This window comes from Galeopterus variegatus, unplaced genomic scaffold (genome assembly GCF_000696425.1).
Source record: "Galeopterus variegatus unplaced genomic scaffold, G_variegatus-3.0.2 Scaffold409, whole genome shotgun sequence".
Classification (NCBI taxonomy): domain Eukaryota; kingdom Metazoa; phylum Chordata; class Mammalia; order Dermoptera; family Cynocephalidae; genus Galeopterus; species Galeopterus variegatus.
The window spans coordinates 137532-157061 of NW_007726520.1; the positions used below are offsets into that span (position 1 = coordinate 137532).

Consider the following 19530-nt stretch of genomic DNA (forward strand, 5'->3'; position numbering starts at 1 on the left):
GCCACCAGGTCAAGAAGCCAGCCAAGGTCCTGCTCTAGAAACTACCTCTGGGCCTTGTTGCCCCATTGCATGTGGCCTCTGAAACAGGGGGGTCTACAGGGGTGAAAGGTCAGCCCCCGTAAGGGAGGGGTGGGGCCAGAACAGGCTCCTCCCACTGCAGGAAGCACCGGGTGCCTTTCCTCTGCAGAGCTGCGGCTCTGGGACCACTTCCTTTTTCCCCACTCTGAAGCCAGGAGCAGGCTTGCTGAGCCCTCGGGAAAGATGTGAGTAGACTCTGGGATGTCTTAGCCCATCTGTGTCCCCAGGCCGGCGTGGCCAAGCATGCTGGCTGGAGGCCTCCCTGCTTGCTTCAGAAGTAGCTGAGGACCACCCCGGAGGCCTGCAGGATGGAGAGCACGAGTGAGGAGAAGCTGACATCTGTGTCCAACTTGGTGACTGTATTTGAGAACAGCAGGTATGGGCAGCTGCTGGGGGAAGGGTCGCCATGGCGGACTGGCAGCCTCCCACCAGCCCCTCCACTCCCCCAGGCCCTCAGGCGGCACAGATCCTCCCAGCCTCCAGGCTGAGGCACAAGCCAGGGCCACCTTGGGCCCTCATAGTGAGTAGTTCTCTCTCTGGGCCCTGCGCTGGACACCTCCTGCTGTCTGGGCAACACCACATCCCTCAGTCATGGGTTGCTCAGAGCATCAGAGAGCGTTGTTGGGGCACCAGGAGCTGGGCAGAGCTGAGGGTATGAGTATGTGTTGGGGAAAGGCCAAACGAGTGTAGGTATGAGTGAGCGTGGGTGGATCAGAGGCCATGTTTGGGCTGCAGAACTCCACCCATTGCCTCTCCAGCACCTTGCAGGAATAATGGCTGGTCCTTATCAAGCATTTACACCCTCTGAGTAGGATAACCATATAATTCATCACTCAAACCAGGACGCAATTGAAACTGAAAGTGGATACCATTAAAATTTGGGGGATAAAGCTGGAATTGTATCAGGCAAACCAGGATGCATGGTCAGCCTACCTATGGACCACTGTTCTTAGTTTGTTTCATTCCTGATTTCATTTACTCATCCGAATAGCCTAAAGCGGGAGGTTCTATTTCTATTCCCAACATATAGATAAGGAAAAGGAGACAGAGAGAGGTGAGGACCCCAAGTGCTCTAAGTTCATGTGCTTCGGGGCAATGCTGGAGCTTCGGTCTGAAGGGAAAGGCTGGACCAGGTGTGTGGAGGTTGTGGGTGGCTCTGGCAGTGTGTGCGTGCGTGCGTGCGTGTGTGTGTATGTGTGTGTGTGTGTGTGTGTGTGTGTGTGGCATGTTAATCCCCTTGGCGGGCATTTCTTAAGCCCAGGACTGTTTTAGGGACTATCATAGATGGAGTTCTCTGGAAATAGACTCTGAGATAGAGATTTGCTTCAGGAGGTTGACTGGGCATGTTAATCCCCTTGGCGGGCATTTCTTAAGCCCAGGACTGTTTTAGGGACTACCATAGATGGAGTTCTCTGGAAATAGACTCTGAGATAGAGATTTGCTTCAGGAGGTTGACTGGTCAGAGCTTTTGGGCACAACACCCATGGCAGTGAAGGAAGTGGGATTGGCCAGAGGGAGAAGTTGAACTGCAGTGCACTTGGGACAGAGCCCGTCCCAGGGAGCTCTGGAGCTGGGATGTCTCTCAGTTGTTCCAGTTGAGGCAAAGAGCTGGGTATTTGTACCTCCACGTGGACTAGTTGTTAGACTTTGGGTGGGGCAGTTCTGTTCCAGACAAAGCAATTCCCAGAGAGGGACTCAGCCAATAATCTGTCAGCCCCCAATACTACCAGCAGCTGGAGGGGGGACCTCAGTCCTGAAGGGGTACCTGGACAGCACAGCATCCTGTAAGAGCTGTAGAGGACACAAGAGCATGCAAGAAGATTTCTGTCTTTGGATGCTGAGCTCATGTAATAACCACAATGCAAGGTCATGGACAATAGATGTCCTAGGAGGGGCCAGGACTCTGTGTTGAGGGCATTCAGGGCAAGCAAAGCCTCCTGTGGGCTTCAAGGTAGAGGCGGCATAGATGTGGGCCTAGAAGGTCAGTTCTCCTTCCTGAGCTTGGTGACTTTACCCTGCCTCTCCGAGGGTCTTTGCCAAGCTCGGCAGGGCAAGCAAAGCCTCCTGTGGGCTTCAAGGTAGAGGCGGCATAGATGTGGGCCTAGAAGGGCAGTTCTCCTTCCTGAGCTTGGTGACTTTACCCTGCCTCTCCGAGGGTCTTTGCCAAGCTCGTCCTGTTCAGCACCAAGGACAGCTCTTAGGCACCACCTTCCTGGCCCACCACCCCTTGGGTGTGGGGAGACAGCACCACTTCACCCAACACCCCAGGTGTGGAGTAGACACACTCGGTTGACCCCCTCAGCATGCTGTGCTCTGCCCAGGCAGCAGCCTGTCAGGCGGGGGCAGCCCTTAGACCAGAGCGGAGTCAGAGCTGGCATTGTCAGGAGGGTGAGAGCCAGCCTTATTGACTGAGGGGCCCATGTCAGCTGCCTTGGCTTGGGCTTCCGTGTGAGGTCTCCAGTGCCTTAGCTGATCTAAAACTGGGGGGTGAAGAGGAAACAGAAGATGGCCTCGGGCACTTGGAGAGAAATGCAGAAGCTGAAACCAGATGTAGAACAGAAAGCCTGAGGCTCAGCTATTCCCATGAGCTGCAGAACCATGGGCAGAGGAACCAGGCAATGGGCGCAAGGGAGGTGTGGGACAGCCTGGGAGTAGCAGCCTGGGACTGGGTCCCAACACACTCTCTGCCACCACCCAGCTGTGTGACTTGGGGCAAGACATTTTGACTCTCTGGACCTGCTTCTCCTTTACTCAAATGGGGAGGGGTAGTTTAGGGTAAAGGCTCAGGAGCAGCCTGCCTGGTTTGAATTACACCTCTACCACTTCCAAGCTTCAAGTTATTTACCTCAGTTTCCTTAGCCACAAAATGGGGTAATGAAAACCTTTCTCGTCAAGCTTTGGAGATTTTGTACCTGTCTGGCCCTCCATCTCCCAGCCTGTTTTTCTCATAAAGATGCCTACCCTATGATGCCATCACAAGCCTTTCCACACCAAGGGGAGTGGGCACAGCTCAAATCACTGGATGTATTCAGTGAGGGTGGCCTCTGTCATCTAAAGAATTTAACTGGCCTGCAGACCCAGTGTGCAGAGTCACAAAGCTGCACACTAGGGGAACAGGGAATCTGCTCCCAGCCTGGCTTTTTCCCCTGCTGGAGGTGTGGAGGCCACAGCTTCCAGTGGGAATCCCCAACTTTAGCAGATCTGCCCTCACTTTAGCTTGTTCCATGGCTCCCACCTTCCCTTGATGTATAAGTTACTGGTCAGAAACTAGAAACAGGGGTGATGCCCAAAGGTGAGGGTGACCTAGAGGGAGCCATTTAAAAACCTCTGTCTGCAGAAGGAGGGATTCCCAAACACAGCTGAATTTTAAACAGGGAACTATGTAGTTCCCCAGAGAATAAAACAGTTCACACTGACTCATTTTGAAAACTGGAGTTCCCTCCAAGAAAGACGTGGGGAAGAGAAGTGGAAGTCTTACTTAGCAAGTTCCTACAGAATGCCAGGCACTCAGGGGCATGGCACACCAGAGATTTGCTTCAGTCACCCCAAAACCCCAGCAGGGACATGCTACTTTTCTCTCTGTTCTCCAGACAAAGAAACCCTTAAGTCTGCTCTGTTCTCCTTAGGACCCCAGGAGCAGTGCCCAGAGCCCACAGCCTAGAACATGCACATCACCGCCCTGGGTGCAGGCCTCCCCTCCCTCCAGGTCTACAGGAGAAGGCCAACATTGAGGAGGCCCTGGGGTCTGGGCCCAGGACCATCAGCAGGAGGTACCTGAGCTCCCTGAAGAACAAGCTGTCCAGCGGGGCCTGGAGGAAATCTTGCCAGCCTGGGACCTGCCCTGGGCCAGGGATGCAGGTGCTGGAGGGCTGGGGTAGAAGTGGGGATGTGGGGGGCGTCTCCACTGACCTCCTCCCCACACAGTCTTCCCCAGCCAGAGGCAGCAATTTCCCAGGTGGGGGTCTTGTGTGAGCAAAGATCAGCTGGAGGCTAGATTCGCCCCCCTTAACCTTTGCCTAACTAACTGTCTACTGTGTGCCCTGAGCATTATTTCACGTATCCCTCTCTGTAGGATTTTTTAGGCAAGCAAATTGAAACTCAGACAGCTTAAGGAACTTGTTCAAAGTCTAACTAACTGTCTACTGTGTGCCCTGAGCATTATTTCACGTATCCCTCACTGTAGGATTTTTTAGGCAAGCAAATTGAAACTCAGACAGCTTAAGGAACTTGTTCAAAGTCACAGAACTTGGAGCAGTCTCCATCCTGTGATCCTGGTACCTTTCCCGGGTGTGGTCTCAGTTTACCCACTGGAGGAGGCAACAATTCCAAACCAGAAATAGAGGTCTAAGTGCTAATTTTCCTGCCCTTAGACTAAAGCCTGGTCTGATCCTGAGCAGGTCACCTCCCTTTTGTGGGTTTCAGTTTCCTCGTCTGTCGAGTTCAAGGGTTAGATGCAAGATACTGTGCACACGGAAGCCCGACTCCCTGGGTTCACATCCCAGCTCTTCTGCTTACTAATTGTGTGACCTTGGGCAAGTCATTTTAACCTCTTTGTGCCTCAGTTTCCTCATTTGTGAAATGATCATACTAGTGTGCTCTGGTTATCAATCACTGCATAACAAATCACCCCAAAACGTAGTGGTCAAATACAACAATGTATTATTTGTCATAATTTTGTGGGTTGACTGGGCTGCTGCTGGACAGTTTTTCTATTGGTCTCACTTGAGTTCTGTATTAGTTTGCTCAGGCTGCCATAACAAAATACCACAGACTGGGTGGCTTTTAAACAACAGAAATTTATTTTCTCACAGTTCTGGAGGCCAGAAATCCAAGATCAAGGTGCCAACAAGTTTTATTTGTGGAGAAGCCTCTGCCCCTGGCTTGCAGATGGCCGCCTTCTCACTGCGGCCTCTGCCCCTGGCTTGCAGACGGCCGCCTTCTCACTGCGCCCTTACATGGCCTTTCCTCTGTGCATGCACATCCCTCATGTCTCTTCCTATTCTCATAAGGAATTTTTAAAGATGACCGGTAAGGGGATCTTAACCCTTTACTTGGTGTTGTTAGCACCACGCTCTTTCAAGTGAGCTACCCTAGGGTAGGCCCTACCCCTTTGCACCTTCTTAAGGAGCCCTAAGGGATTAAATCAGTGAACATCAGTACACCAGCTTTAGCCTGATGATGTCCAAGACCATGACAGATTCAGGATAGGCCTGTCTCTGACATTCATCAACTGCCAGCCTTTGGCCAAGTCCCTGCATCAATAGGCCTTGGTTTGTCCATCTGTAAAGTGGCCCGGAATACAATCTTCCCTGCCTGTCCCCTCCTGGGGTTGTTGTGAGGATGCTGAGAGGTTCAGGAGGTGAGAGCACTCAGTAAACTGGAGAGGCCCCGATCCCCCCGGGCAGGTGTGCAGGTGGCTCCCTCACAGCCATGAGTGACCCGGGTGGGTGGCTGCAGGTGTTCTTCCAGGAGCTGCTGAGGGAGGCCCGCAGCAGCAAGGCCTTCCCTGAGGACGTGGTCAGGCTCATCTTCTCCAATATCTCCTCCATCTACCAGTTTCATGCGCAATTCTTCCTCCCAGAGCTGCAGCAGCGCCTGGATGACTGGTGAGGTTCACCAGGAGCCCCCAAGGCCCCCTGACTGCAGCTCTGGCCCAGGGGTGACACTGAGTTAAGGCTGTCAGGCCCATGCCCTTGCTGTGTGGCCATGACACTGAGAGGCTCTGTGTGTGTGTGTGTGTGTGTGTGTGTGTGTGTGTGTGTGTGTGTGTGCCCAAGTGAGCCATAGGCCGGCCCCAGGGGTCCATCAGTATATTCTTTTTACTTTATGATTGCTTAACAATTTTCAGAATAAAATTTAAAAAAACAAAAAACAACAAACCTGTAAGATTGCCTACCATCATTCCCGTTTTTTCAGATGAGAATATTGGGGTGCAGGAAGGCTAAGGGACTCGCCCAAGAAAGCACAGCTAGAGCAACTGGGGCAGCTGGGAATCAAGCTCCGGCAGCTCAGTTCTGGAGTTGTGGCTCCTCGCTGCTCTGCTGTGACAGTCCCTGCTGCCACAGGATGATCCTGGATAAGTTCTTACCTTCTCAGCCTCCATGTCCTCATCTCTGAGACGGGCTAGGAACTGTCCCTACCTTCGGGGTGGTGAGAATGAGATGAGATGAGACATGCAGGGTGTCTCAGCAGTGCTTGCACGTGGCCCTCATTATTGTCCCGTAGTCAAGCATCAGTTACTGAACATCTGTTGAGTGCCCAGCACTGTGCTGGGCCTTGTGAGGGGGCACAATCAGTGGACAAGAACAGCACCTGTCCTCAGGGGGCTCACAGTCTGAGGAGGGGGAGGCACACCCGTGTGAGGATGACACCCCCAGCCCCGTGCCTGCACCCTGAAGTGCAGTGCAAAGGCTGTTTTAGGGGGTTCAGAGGGTCTGGCCTAATGTGGCCCTGTCTGGACTACCAAGAGGAGGTTGCCAGGCTGAGGGCAATTGAAGTGCAGTGGAAAGGCTGTTTTAGGGGGTTCAGGGGGTCTGGCCTAATGTGGCCCTGTCTGGACTACCAAGAGGAGGTTGCCAGGCTGAGGGCAATCCCGGGGCACCCCTCCTGCAGGACAGCCACCCCCTGTATCGGTGATGTGATCCAGAAACTGGCGCCATTCCTGAAGATGTACAGTGAGTATGTCAAGAACTTCGAGCGGGCTGCCGAGCTGCTGGCCACCTGGACTGACAAGTCCCCACCCTTCCAGGAGGTTATCACTCGCATCCAGGTGAGGCTGGGGAGGGCCAGGACCTGCCTTGCTGCCCCCAGCATACAGTGACTCCATTCCCCTCAGTGATTGGGGGCATCTCCCGGGCTCAGCTGCTTCCACAGGCCCTAGTACCCACCCACCTCGCCCACTCCCCTGACCCTCGGGGCAGCCTGACCCACCCCTCCCCACTCTCACTCTCTCCCATTGCTCCCCCATCCCTCCCCAAGAGCAGCGATGCTTCGGGCAGCCTGACCCTGCAGCACCACATGCTGGAACCAGTGCAAAGAATTCCACGCTATGAGCTGCTGCTCAAGGAGTACGTCCAGAAGCTGCCAGCCCAGGCCCCAGACCGGGCGGATGCCCAGAGTGAGGATACCCCCAGCAAGTCCAGGGGGCTGGGGAGGCCCAAGCTATTCCCATACAGTTACTGAGAACCTGCTGAAGTGGTTAGGATGACCATCAGCCATCAACGTCCCTCACTGGCACTTTATAGACATTATCCATCCCATTAGCCATTTTTTACAGATGAGGACACCAAGCCCCAGAGAGGTTGAGTGCTTTGCTCAAGGTCACACAGCCAGAAAGGAGCAAAGCTGGGATTTGAACCCATACCTGTATGATGCCAAAGCCAATGCTCCTTCCCTCTGGGTCTGGCTTGGTTGGGGGAGCAGCAAGAGTCACAGAAGCCAAAAATGTCCCACAGTGCTGCCTTTCAGTGGCTTCCAGTCTGTCCACCCTGGGTGGCCTAGACAGCCCACATGCCAGGCTGCACAGGCAGGGCCGCTCCTGGGGGCTCTTGTGGTAGGTCTTCAGGCTGCTTTATTACGCCTCCATGACCTGCACCAGAACCAGCCCCAGATTTTCAGGGGATGACTCAAGTCTTGCCCCCTCTTCAGAAGCCCTCGACATGATCTTCTCGGCAGCTCAGCACTCCAACGCAGCCATCTCTGAAATGGTGAGCAGCCGGCCACAGGGGCAGGCGCGGTGGTTCCCCTGGCCCTGTCTCCTTCTTCCTGCAGGTCTCAGCATCCCCAACACTCCACGGTCACTGTGTCCCCTCATCCTCCCATCCCACCATGACATCTGTCCCACTGCTGCCCTCCTCTCGCACCCACATCCCCATCCCCGTCCCCACAAGACAAACCTTCTAGAAGAAGGTGAGCCCTGCCAGGCCTTGGCTGAGGGTGCATCCACCCATCCTAGGAGCGGCTGCAGGAACTGTGGGAGGTGTACCAGCGCCTGGGCCTCGAGGACGACATAGTGGACCCCTCCAACACCCTGCTCCGCGAGGGCCCAGTCCTCAAGATCTCCTTCCGCCGCAGCGACCCCATGGAGCGCTACCTTTTCTTGGTAGGTGACGTTGGCAGCCTTACTCCACATTGGGAAGGGAAGCCCACAGGCCACTGTGGCCCAGGTCGTGCCTGCCTGGCCTCTACTCGGTTCCTCAGAGAAAAGGAGGTTGCTTCTCTGTCCTTCTCTGCTTTGGCACCAGGGTGACCTTGGACAAGGCACGTGCTAACTCCAGGCTCAAGGATTTCCAACCCACAGGTTTCCCAGACATGGCCTAGGAAGCAACAGAGCTTGAACCCAGTCTGCTTGGCGCCAAAGCCTATGGTATTCATCTGTGCTCTAGAGAGTGCACAGCTGGAGGGAAATGGGTTAGCTGCCAGGAAGAACTGCCCTGTGTTCACATTGAGGAAGCCAGGATATCTCCTGAGATCTGGAAAAGTGGTCCTGCCTGGCAATCTGGGGAAGGGAGCTACAACCTCTCATAAGCCCCCTGCTGCCCTGAGCCCCTGTGAGAAAGGCCTCATAGGTTTCTGATGTCTGTGATGATCCCTTATGCCCACAGATAGGGTGACCCTTCAGTGACTATCCTAGTGGGATTGGGGGCTAGACCACCTCCTCATCTTCCTCGTCACCTGTGACATCCTGTGAGCTGGCCCAGGGTATGGCAAGCAGGGAGGGGATCCAGTCATACTCAGTCCACCCTCGGGGACACCTGCCTGACATCCTTCCTGCCCTGCCACTGCCCACGCACTCATGTCTGTGTCCCCTGCAGTTCAACAACATGCTGCTGTACTGTGTGCCCCGGGTCATCCAGGTGGGCGCCCACTTCCAGGTGAGGACCCGCATCGACGTGGCCGGGATGAAGGTGAGAGGCCCCCCAAGCACAGTCAGGCTTCACCCTGAGAGTGGGACTGAGTAGGAGGAGCAGCAGTAGGGGCTAAACCAGGTTCTCAATGGGAGAACCAAAGCCCGGCAGGTCCTGGGCAGACATGGAGATGGAAAAGTTAGCCCACGTGGGTTCCCAGCCCTCCTGCCAGGGCCCTTCCCAGGTTCCCGGCCCACTCTGGGGCACGATCCAGCTTGGCCTCGCCCTGCTTTCCCTACTGTGCACACTGCTGCTTCACAAACTATGTGTGTGCATGGATCCCCTGGGTTTTGAGTCTGTAGGTCTGGGTGGTGCCAGAGATCCTGAGTTTCTAAGCAGCTCCCAGTGATGCTGAGATTGCAGGTCCATACACCACAGTCTGAGTGGGGAAGGTCTGCACTGCCAGCTCAGCTGCTGGCACGGATGTGTCCCCACGCAGAGATGGCTGCCAATGAGCAGCAACAGCAATCATAACAGTGCCCATGGACTGGGCGGCCACTGTGGGTTGGGCCCTACACGATCCCACCAGACCCTCATAACAGCCCTGTGACATAGGGGCTGTTATCATCTATCTTTTAAAAATAATCTTACTTTTATTACTTTAAAAACATAGATATACACATTTAAAAATCAAACACTATAAAAAATAAATACAGTGAAAAGTCTCCTTCCTACCTCGTCCCCTAGTTCCCTTCTGAAGGCAGCCTTTGCTTGTCACGAGGCCTTCCAGAGGTAGTCTTTGCATATACAAACAAATGACATGTTATCGTTTCCTCACTTTATGCCATAAACAGTGGTGTATTCTACAGACCATTCCGCACTTTACTTTTCTAACTCATTCTGGAGATCGTTGCACGGCAGTACATTAGAGCTTCCTCACGCTTTCGCCCAGCTGCGTAGTGTGCTACTACGTGATGTACCGTCATGCGCTCAACCAGTCCTCTGCTGAGAGACGTTTAGATTGTTTTCAGTTGTCAGCTGCAAATGAGACTGTAGTGAAGTAGCCTTGTGCAGCTGCCTGTGTGTGAGTATATCTATAGCTAATCCCATTTTTTAAAATAAGAAAACCAAGGTCCTAGCAAACCTTTCTATGTCAAGTAACTTGCTTGAGGGTCATGCAGCAAATCCTGGTTTGAGTGACCAAGCCAGGCTTTAAAGACTCAGGTGTAACAGAGTCTGGAGCCCCTGCATCTAATCATTGTGCTATACCTTCTCCTATAAAGGCTACAACCCAGAGAAATAAAGCTTGTGGTGGAATTTCAGGCATGGAGAAGGAAATGGCAGGAGAACCTTCCTGACTGTCCCTCTCTGATGGCTCCTGCATCCTGACATGTCCTGAGGGCTGGGCTGGAAGAAGCAGAGGTCTGCTCTGGCCCATCTCAGGGCTGGCCAGTTAGCTCAGCTGGTTAGAGCATGACCTTGTAACATCCCCGCATTCCCTATCCTCCCCTCCCACCCCCGATCAGCCCCAGGAGGGGGCTGCAGGCAGGACCTGAGCCTGGGCACTCCCTCCTCTAGAGCCCCTGGCCTCTGAGAGACCCCAGCAGGAGAGCCTGGCCCCTGCTCCTGACTGGGATTGTCTGCCATTTGGGGCAGAATCAAGGGTCTGAGACTGATGAAGGCTTTGGGGGGACATGGGCATCTTCTGACTCCCTCCTCTAGAGCCCCTGGCCTCTGAGAGACCCCAGCAGGAGAGCCTGGCCCCTGCTCCTGACTGGGATTGTCTGCCTTTTGGGGCAGAATCAAGGGTCTGAGACTGATGAAGGCTTTGGGGGGACATGGGCATCTTCTGGGGGTTCCCAGCCTTCCCCACACCTGGGCTGGCTAAGGTCTTTTAGGAGTGCAGCTCGCACCCTGAGACATCTACTTTTCCGTCCTGAAGTGGCTCTCCCAGAGGCCAGGGCATGTGCAGGCTTGTGTGTCTGGGGTCCTTGGAGAGACTGAGAAAGGCAGGATTATAAAGAGCTACAGGCAGAAATGGAGATGGCAGCCCTGTCATAGGACTATCAGAGATCCAAGCACAGAAAAAGAAGCAGAGATTGACGGATAGGAAAGCCAAGAGTCTTAAAGAGAAAATAGAGACGAGCCTGAGAGTGTCACATGCTTAGAGTGTGTGTTGAGGGCTCACGGGCCCTGTATGTGCCAGGTTCCTGGTGTCTGCCTGTCCTGGTGAGCTTATTTGATATTCTGGTGGCCACACAGCACCCTCTCCTGGATAGCATGGGCTTGGCAGGTGCAGAGCTGTCCACCCTCTCCACGTTTGTGCGGGAACCATTTCAGAGTCTGAGGTTTGGAGGCAGGTCTGGCCTTCGACCACCGTGATGGTTCCTACTGGCCTGTGACCTGGTGGCCTCCTACTTCCTAGGTGTCAGGGAGGCCTAGTTCGCAGCAGCTGATTCTCCTCAAGGTCTGACCAGGCCTTAATGTTTTTGCCATTCTGCACAGGGCCAGCTTGGGAAGAAGGAAAGGGTGCATGCACACATACTCAGGGACTCCGTGTACAGCTGTGCAGGTTGGTTACTGCACAAGGATACCTCATCTAAGAGCTGCCATCTGCAGCAGAATGCAGATTAGCAGACTATGATACAGTATCATAGATTGTATATTTATGGTGAAAAGTGTCCAGCAGATGGCAGTCAAATGTCTTTTTCCAACAAAATGTGTTGCCTCAGGCAGGTCTCTTCCCCTCTCTGCGCCTCCATTTCCTCATCTCCTGAATGAGGATGATAATATCTGCCTCCCAAGATTGCTGTGAAGATTATTTTCTCTAACTTTTTATTATGGGCATTTTTAAGCCAAGAAAATGATACAATGAACCCTCTTATACTCATCCGGTTTTGAGATCCAATTTCCATTTTTGGTGACTCCATCGTCAGGACCTGTCACCTCTGCCTCACACGGGGCCAATTTAGCTGCTGCTAAATTCCGGGAACCATAAGTCCCATTTGCTTAGAGTGAGGCCCAGTGGCAGGCACATTTGCTTGGCTGAACAGGATTAGAGAGGCAGTGAACAAGCTCCCCATCTCGTCCCCTGAATTTGAAGTGTCCCTTGGACACAATCCATCGCCCTCCACTCCACAGTGCTGTGCTTGTGGAGGGGGGATATGACGAGTCTGAACAGGTCACCTCCCTCCTTCTTTTGGCAGGTGCGGGAGCTGACTGATGCCGAGTTCCCCCACTCCTTCCTGGTGTCCGGGAAGCAACGCACCCTAGAGCTGCAAGCCCGGTAGGCCACCTGGGGGCTGGGTGAGGCAGGAAAACTGGGAGGGGCCGCTCTCCTCAACACCTGTGTTCACTTTCCGAGCAGGTCCCGGGAGGAAATGATTTCCTGGATACAGGTATCTGATTGCTCCAGGGTCCTAGGATTCTGACCCTACCTTACTCAGGCTCGGCGTGGGGAGGGGTGTGTGTATGTGTGCGTGTGCGTGTGTGTGTGTGCACACTTCCAAAGCGGGGCATGCCCAGCTCCTCCCTGCTCTTCCTACAGAGTTGCTCAGTGGTAATGTGGAGTCAGACCTGGGTTCAAATCTTGCTGCCTCTCACTGTCTAGCTGGGCAGCCTGAGGCAAGTCACTGAACCTCTCTGAGCCTCGGTTTTTATATCTGTAATCTGGGGCTAATAGTTTCTCCTCCCTTAAGTCACCCATGTGTGCTTACAGTCCAGTGCCTGGCACCCAGTAGGCTTTCAGCAACATTTGTTGAATGTGTGGATGAATGAACAGATGAGCAAGCCCTCCCTCCCACCCATCAATACCCCCAATCCCTCCCCCCTACCCCCCAGGCCTGCCAAGCAGCCATTGACCAAATTGAGAAGCGGAATGAGACATTCAAGGCTGCAGTCCAGGGACCTGAGGGAGACACCCACGAGCAGAAGGTAAATGAGGCCTTTTGCATCCCTCTCTGGAGCTGGCAGCCCAAACAGAGCTTACTCTCTCTGCTTTACCCAGGCCAGCTCAGAGGGACAGGGAGTGTCACCACCAGGAATAATTTGAGGGGAACAGGGAAAGCTCTCCCATCCCAACATCACCCTACTCAGTGACTCAGTGCCAAAGCTTTCTGCCATTAGCAAAAACTTCCTTTGGGAGCCTCTATACGCAACTATCCTGGGGAAGGATTTCACATCTGTATCTCTGGCTGCAGGGGTGGTGCAGTACTGGGTTTGAAGGTATCTGAGAAACATAAGACCAAGGGAAGTTGGAAGGAGGACAAGGTGCGGATTAGGGAGAATGTCTGTGACTTGACTTTAGATTTGAGCTCTGAACTCTGACTTGCTGGGTGACTTTGCTGAGTCACTTGAACTCTCTGGGCCTCACTTTCCTCACCTGTAAAATAGAAAAAACAGTAATTGACCTATCATAACGTCTTTATCAATTCAGTCAACCTCATGTGGAAGCCCCTGGAAACCCAACACACAGATCCCTGCCACAGCAGGTGGGCAGAGGGCTCCAGGACCTCAGAGAGTGGGCAAAAAAGGGGCATGAAGGGCCCACCCCTACCTAACTCCCCCTTGCCCCACAGCTGCAGTCTGAGGAGTTAGGCCTCCGGGCGCCGCAGTGGGTCCGGGACAAGATGGTGACCATGTGCATGCGCTGCCGGGAGCCCTTCAACGCCCTGACACGCCGTCGCCACCACTGCCGGGCCTGTGGCTACGTGAGTACACCTGCCAGCACCCCTGTCTCCACCTGCCCCATCCGGGTCTTCACCTTCCTAGCTCAGGCCCTGCTCTCCTCCTCTCGGCCAACTCTGCCAACTTCAACCAATGCTACACAGTAGCACTGGGCACTAACTCTGCACCAGGCCAGGTTCCTCTTTCGGCCCTCATGGTGCACCTCTGCAGCAGGGGCTGCTATTTTCCCATCTTACAGATGGGAACACAAGGCTTAGAGAGGTTAAATGACTTGCTCAAGACACTTCCTAAGGCTGACCCTCTTAATTCACCTGCTTTCTTACTACCATTTCCCAAAGCCCCCAGGCCCAGAGCTAAGAAATGGTCTCCAGCTCCCATGTGGGGGGAATCCAACCCCCCAGCTCCCCTCAGGCCTTGCACCACCACTTCACCAGCCACCCCTTGCACCAGCCTGTTGCACACCTACCCACCCACCCCTGCTGTCTTCTCCTCTTGACCAGCCTCAGCTAACTGTCCCCTCTTCTTCTGGACAAGTCCTTAGCACACTGTACCCAATCGGCCCTGTTGCTAATTCTGCCTGCCTGGTTCAGGCTTGAGTTTCCTCACCTATACCATGGGGATTGCAATACCTACCTCCAGGGTGGTCGTGAGGATTCAACAATTAAATGTTCTGGGCCGGCCTGGTGGCGCACTCGGTAGAGTGCGGCGCTTGGGAGTGTAGCGGCGCTCCCGCCGAGGGTTTGGATCCCATATAGAGACCGGTCCGCTCACTGGTTGAGCATGGTGCGGGAGCAACAGAGAGGGTTGCGATCCCTTTGCCGGTCGCGGTACGGGCACGACACCGAGGGTTGCGATCCTGTTACTGGTCACGAAAAAAGACAAAAAGGGGAAAAAAAAAAAACAATTAAATGTTCTCTCCCTTCCCTCTCCTTCTTCTTTTCCTTCCCTCTCTTCAATAGCACAGGCAGGGCTCACCCAGCAGGATGAGCCACCAGCTTTCTGAGGAAGGAACCGTGTTTTCTCCCCATTCCTCCTCTTATCAGTCCAGGGACAGATCTTGCTTTGTTTTTTAAGCACCTGCTGAGCTTGAGCTGTTCTCTGTTGACATCACAACTCCTTCCATCTACTCTGCAAACACCCTTCGCGACCTCAGTCACTTCTGACCTCCGAGGTCACTTCTCCTGACCTCCGGGTCACTTCTCCTGACCTCCAAGGGACAGGAGAAGTCCAGCTGGACAGGTTTGGGCCAGTCAGAGGCGTGTCCCCAAAATGCCTTAAACTGAAATCAGGACACGAAGTAAATTTCTAGCACTGAGGACACACCTAGGTTCAGATGTACGTGATGTGTTACCTCCCAGAACCAAATAGAGAGGATCTGGGGATTAGCTGCTGTTCTTGGTGATTCACATCTGTAAACAAGAGTTGGATTGATTCACGCTTGCAGTTTTGTAAGTAGTTCCTAAAAAATTATTTAAAATAGTGAAGAAATACAAAGAGGCACAGAGAATAACAACACCCATGCACCTGCCTTCCAGCTCAAGACATAAAATATTCTGACAACTAAATGAAATGTATGGTCCTTGCTTGGATTCTGAATGGAGGGAAAAAAAGACCAAGGTTGATATTTGGGACCATTGGGGGAAATGTGATTATGACGGATAATGATATTGTACAGTGTAAATTTCCTGAGTGTGACCATGACATTGTGGATAAGTGGGGGAATTCCCTTGTTCTTAGGAGATACCACCTACATATTTAGGGGTGAGGTGTCATGATGACTGTAATTCATACTGTAATGGTTCAGAAAAAAAATACATATAGAGAGAGAAATAAAGCAAATGTGGCTAAAATGTTAACAATTGGTGAATTTAGTGGCGAGTATTGTATTATTTTTTCTACTTGTTTTTAGATTTGAAAATTTTCAAAATAAAAAGTTGGTCGAGAAGAAAATATGTATTTCCTGATTATATTTAAAAATTTAAATCTCTTAATAAATAAAGTAAAATACTCCCAAGGCAGTGGAAGCCCCCGTGTGGGGCTATGTGACGTACCTTGTCCCACTGTGGAGTTTCTCATGCCCAGGCAGATCTTCGTGCTTGGTGAGTCCGTGAGTCATCCTTTCGGTGGTTTGGGTGCCAGTTTCTGTCTCCCCTGCCTGCCTGATGGGTGAGGGTGGGGCAAGCCTTCTCCTTTGGTCCCTTCCAGGATACACGCTGTGCTGGGCTCACAGACGAGCTGCCTGTGTGCTGGTGCCTCCCAGTGAATAACCCTCTTCCCTCTACCCCTTGCCCACATTTCCAAGCCAACATCCTGGGCTCTCTGGGACACCCCAGTCTTCCTCGAAGTCACATCTTTCAGCACTCTGTTTCTTTCCCAGTCTTCTCCCGCCTCTTTTACCCGGTCTCCCCAGTGATCTACAGGCCTTTTGGGGGTTCTCCATGATGGGCCCCACTCCAGCGTACTCATGGCAGGTCTTCCTGGCAAAAACAACCTGCTCATCATTTTTATATAAGAACACACTTGACTCTTCAGTGGAGTGGAATGCAACATTTGCATGAATCTTAAAGCTAAACTGTGGGACATTAAAGATGCCCTGTTTGTCAGGTGAGGGCAAAAGCCTTTGCCCTGCTTGCCTGGTGGGGTCATTGGGAGAGTCAGGTGAGAAGGCAGAGAGGCGAGCACCTGGAAAAGTGAATGCAATGCCAGGGGCCTGTCCTCACAAAAGGGGACTCTGAAGGGGAGAGAAGTGAGGGCCCGCACAGTGGGGGCCAGGTCTCAAGCCCCCAGCTCAGGAGCCCAGAGCCTGAGCTCCCCCACATGCACCGCAGCTTCCAGGTAGCTGGGCCTCTGTCAGCTCAGGGGAATGTCCCTGCTCTGCCTCCGTTCCTCTCTCAAAGCTTTCTCTTCCTCCTCCTGCTCCTGGTTGCTCTCATGCCCCTGCCCCAGCCAAGGTGCAAATGCAGTCCTCCTGTGCCTCACCTCGGCCCCGTCCTTCCTCAGGTGGTGTGTGCCAGGTGCTCTGACTACCGGGCTGAGCTGAAATATGACCACAACAGGCCCAACCGAGTCTGCTTTGACTGCTACACGTTCCTCACCGGAAACGTGCTCCCCGAGGACAAGGAGGACAAGAGGCGGGGCATCCTGGAGGTGAGGGCTGTCCTTCCATTTGCCCCAGGTGCCCACCTCATGCTGGCGCTGTCCTAGCTGCTGAGGAACAAGCCAACGTGGTCACACTTTCCCTGCTGCTCCCTCCTTCTCTCTCTGTCCACAGACGCCTGACCCCTCCCCCAACTGAAACAGCGCTGGGCCTGTCACCAAACAGAAGCAACTTTTGTCTGCAGGCTGTGGTCCAGGCTCTTCCACCCCTCCTCTGTGTCCCCATCCCATAATAGCATGGGCCCCCTGGACAGTTCCTGTTAATGTCCCCAACAGTCCCAGGAGGTGAACAGAGCTGGTGTCACCAATTCCATTTTACAGATGGGGACACTGAGGCTCTGGGTCAGGAAGATTGGAGACTCCATTCTAACTGGAAGGGACTTCAGGGACCAGCGGGTCCTATCCCATGGAGCCCCAACATCACACAGCATGTTAGGAGCCAGCTATGTGATCTCTGCCACGGATAGTCTTTCTGTTGCCCTTGGGCCCTCCCTGAGTCCCTCCACTCCCCAACACGCAGTCCCCTATGGGGCACCAACTGTGCTCAGCTTTGCGCCAACCAGCCCAGACGTTGGTTACCACCACGCCACTGCCCCTCCCTCATAAAGGCCAGGTTGACTTCCCACTGTCCCTGGAAGGTGGGAGAAGATCCCAGTTTATTCCAGCTGAGATCAGCAGCCAGGTTCAAGTTGATTCCTTTCCATGGACATCCACCCCCTTTCCAATCCTCCCTATCCTTCCAGGCCTAGGCCTTGCCCAAGCCCTCCCTGACCACTAAGCAACATAGCCCACCTCTGGAGATGGTTAGCCCCTTCAAAGACCCCACTTCTGTTTCCTGGAGCAACTCACAGGTGATAAGCCCTCCCAGCACCTACCCCCTGTGGGCACACATGCCACAAGTTCAGGCTGGCTGGGCTTCGACTGCAGCTCTGCCACTGGCCAGCTGTGTGACCACAGGCACATGATAGGACCTCTCTGAGTCTCAGAGACAAATAACCCCTCCTTTTAGTATTGGTGCCAGAATTAGAAATAGTGAGTGTCAAGCCCCCAGACCAATGTCTGACACACAGTGGGTGCCCTGTCCCTTGACAGCCCCTCTTTCTGGTTTCAGAAAGGATCCTTGGCAGGGTCCGACCAGAGCCTGATGTGCAGCTTCCTGCAGCTCGTTGGGGACAAGTGGGGCAAGAGTGGCCCCCGGGGCTGGTGTGTGATCCCCCAGGATGACCCCCTCGTGCTCTACGTCTACGCTGCCCCTCAGGTAGTGCCACCACTGCCCGCCCACGCCTTGGCCTTCCCACAGTATGTGTCTGGAGGGGGAGGTAGAGTTGGGGGGTCAGAATATTGGCACCATGTGTCAGATAAGGAAACCGAGGCCCAACGAGGACATGGGACCCTCAAATCACAGGGATAGTGGGTTTCAGAGCTGGGCCCAGACTCCAGGTGACAGCTGCTTTACCCTCAGGGGAGGCTGTACTCCTCTCCTCTTCCTAGAAGTCCTCCCACCAGCCCACTCCCCTCCATGGGGGCTTGGGGTGTGGGCACGGGTGGGTGGCTGTTTGGTGGGACTGAAGTGGGAGAACAGGGGCCCACTGCTCTCTCCCGCACAGGACATGCGGGCTCACACCTCCATCCCCCTGCTGGGCTACCAAGTGACTGCTGTGACCCAGGGGGACACCCGGCTCTTCCAGCTGCAGCAGTCAGGCCAGGTCTACACCTTCAAGGCCGAGACCGAGGAGCTGAGCAGCCGCTGGGTGAAGGCCATGGAGCGGGCAGCCAGCGGCTGGAGCCCTGGGGAGCCTAATAACAGGGACCAGTCCAACTGACCCACAGCCAGCCACTCCCTGCCCACTATGCCACAGTCAGAGCCCCGCTCTGGCCATGGGCCAACCCACCATCCCAAGCTGTGCTTTCACACAATTGATGCCAGTCATCTGTGCCCAGACCATGTGTCCTGATTTGGGATGCAGAAAATATGGGTCCATTCCTTTGGGAAAGGGACAACCAAATGTCCCAGTTTGTCTGGGACAGAGGGATTCGTAGACCACAGAACTTTCAGTGCTAAAACTGGGGAAATTCCAGGTAACCCAGGACTGTTGGTCACCCTAGTGTGGTTGCTCATTAGTGTCACCTGGGCAGCTTTAAAAACATACTGGTGAAAAAAAGTATATAAATTACTTTTTAAAATTTTATTGCACACAGATATTGATACTCAACTCTGTACCCCACAGATATGATCAACTGTGTTACAATAAATAAATAAAGTAAAATAAAATAGAAATGCCAGTGGCTGTGTCCACCACCAAACATATCTGATTTAACTGATCTGGGATAGGAGAGGAATGGACATTTTAGGCGTACCCACATGAGTCTAATGTGCAGCCTGGGTTACTTGGGCTGAAGAAGAAAGCGAGCAAACTACCAACGGCTGTGCACCTGTCAGGTGCCAGGCATCATGGCAATAATAATAACAAATAATAAACATCTATTGGGCCAGGCGCTGTGCCAGGTGCTTCGTGTGGACTATCCCATTTTACTGTCAAGAGTTATGATCCCCATTTTCCAGATGAGGACAGCAGCTCAGACAGGGTTAGTGATCGGCTCAAGGGCACACAGCTAGTGGATGCCAGAGCTGGGTTTTAACCCAGTGTGCTCAGGTCAAGGCTATTTCCATCAGGTGGCAGAACAGTAAGGCAAGCAGAGAGGGGAGGAGAACAGGAGAGGAAAAGGAGGGGAAGACAGGAGGGAAAGGTGGGAGAGGGGGAGG

General features: G+C 53.5%; 1 protein-coding gene across 1 annotated transcript; it reads left to right on the plus strand.

The window, feature by feature from the left end:
- The first annotated feature begins 386 nt into the window (after positions 1 to 386).
- On the plus strand, positions 387 to 18931 carry FGD2 (FYVE, RhoGEF and PH domain containing 2). Its single transcript, XM_008568440.1, has 15 exons — positions 387 to 454; positions 3705 to 3936; positions 5536 to 5684; positions 6691 to 6847; positions 7057 to 7195; positions 7726 to 7784; positions 8033 to 8179; positions 8892 to 8984; positions 12131 to 12210; positions 12292 to 12322; positions 12765 to 12857; positions 13502 to 13633; positions 16611 to 16757; positions 17878 to 18024; positions 18374 to 18931. Exons 1-15 carry the CDS (start codon positions 387 to 389, stop codon positions 18587 to 18589), a joined length of 1890 nt encoding a protein of 629 aa, XP_008566662.1. The 3' UTR covers positions 18590 to 18931.
- The last annotated feature ends 599 nt before the right edge of the window (positions 18932 to 19530 follow it).

What these genes read in the sequence shown, in the direction of transcription:
- FGD2 (XM_008568440.1), top strand. Translation starts at nt 387, where the DNA reads ATGGAGAGCACGAGTGAGGAGAAGCTGACATCTGTGTCCAACTTGGTG. An exon ending in AGACCGGGCGGATGCCCAGA is followed by an intron (nt 7,196 to 7,725) that starts GTGAGGATACCC and finishes CCCCCTCTTCAG; the next exon opens with AAGCCCTCGACATGATCTTC. An exon ending in AAATGATTTCCTGGATACAG is followed by an intron (nt 12,323 to 12,764) that starts GTATCTGATTGC and finishes CCTACCCCCCAG; the next exon opens with GCCTGCCAAGCAGCCATTGA.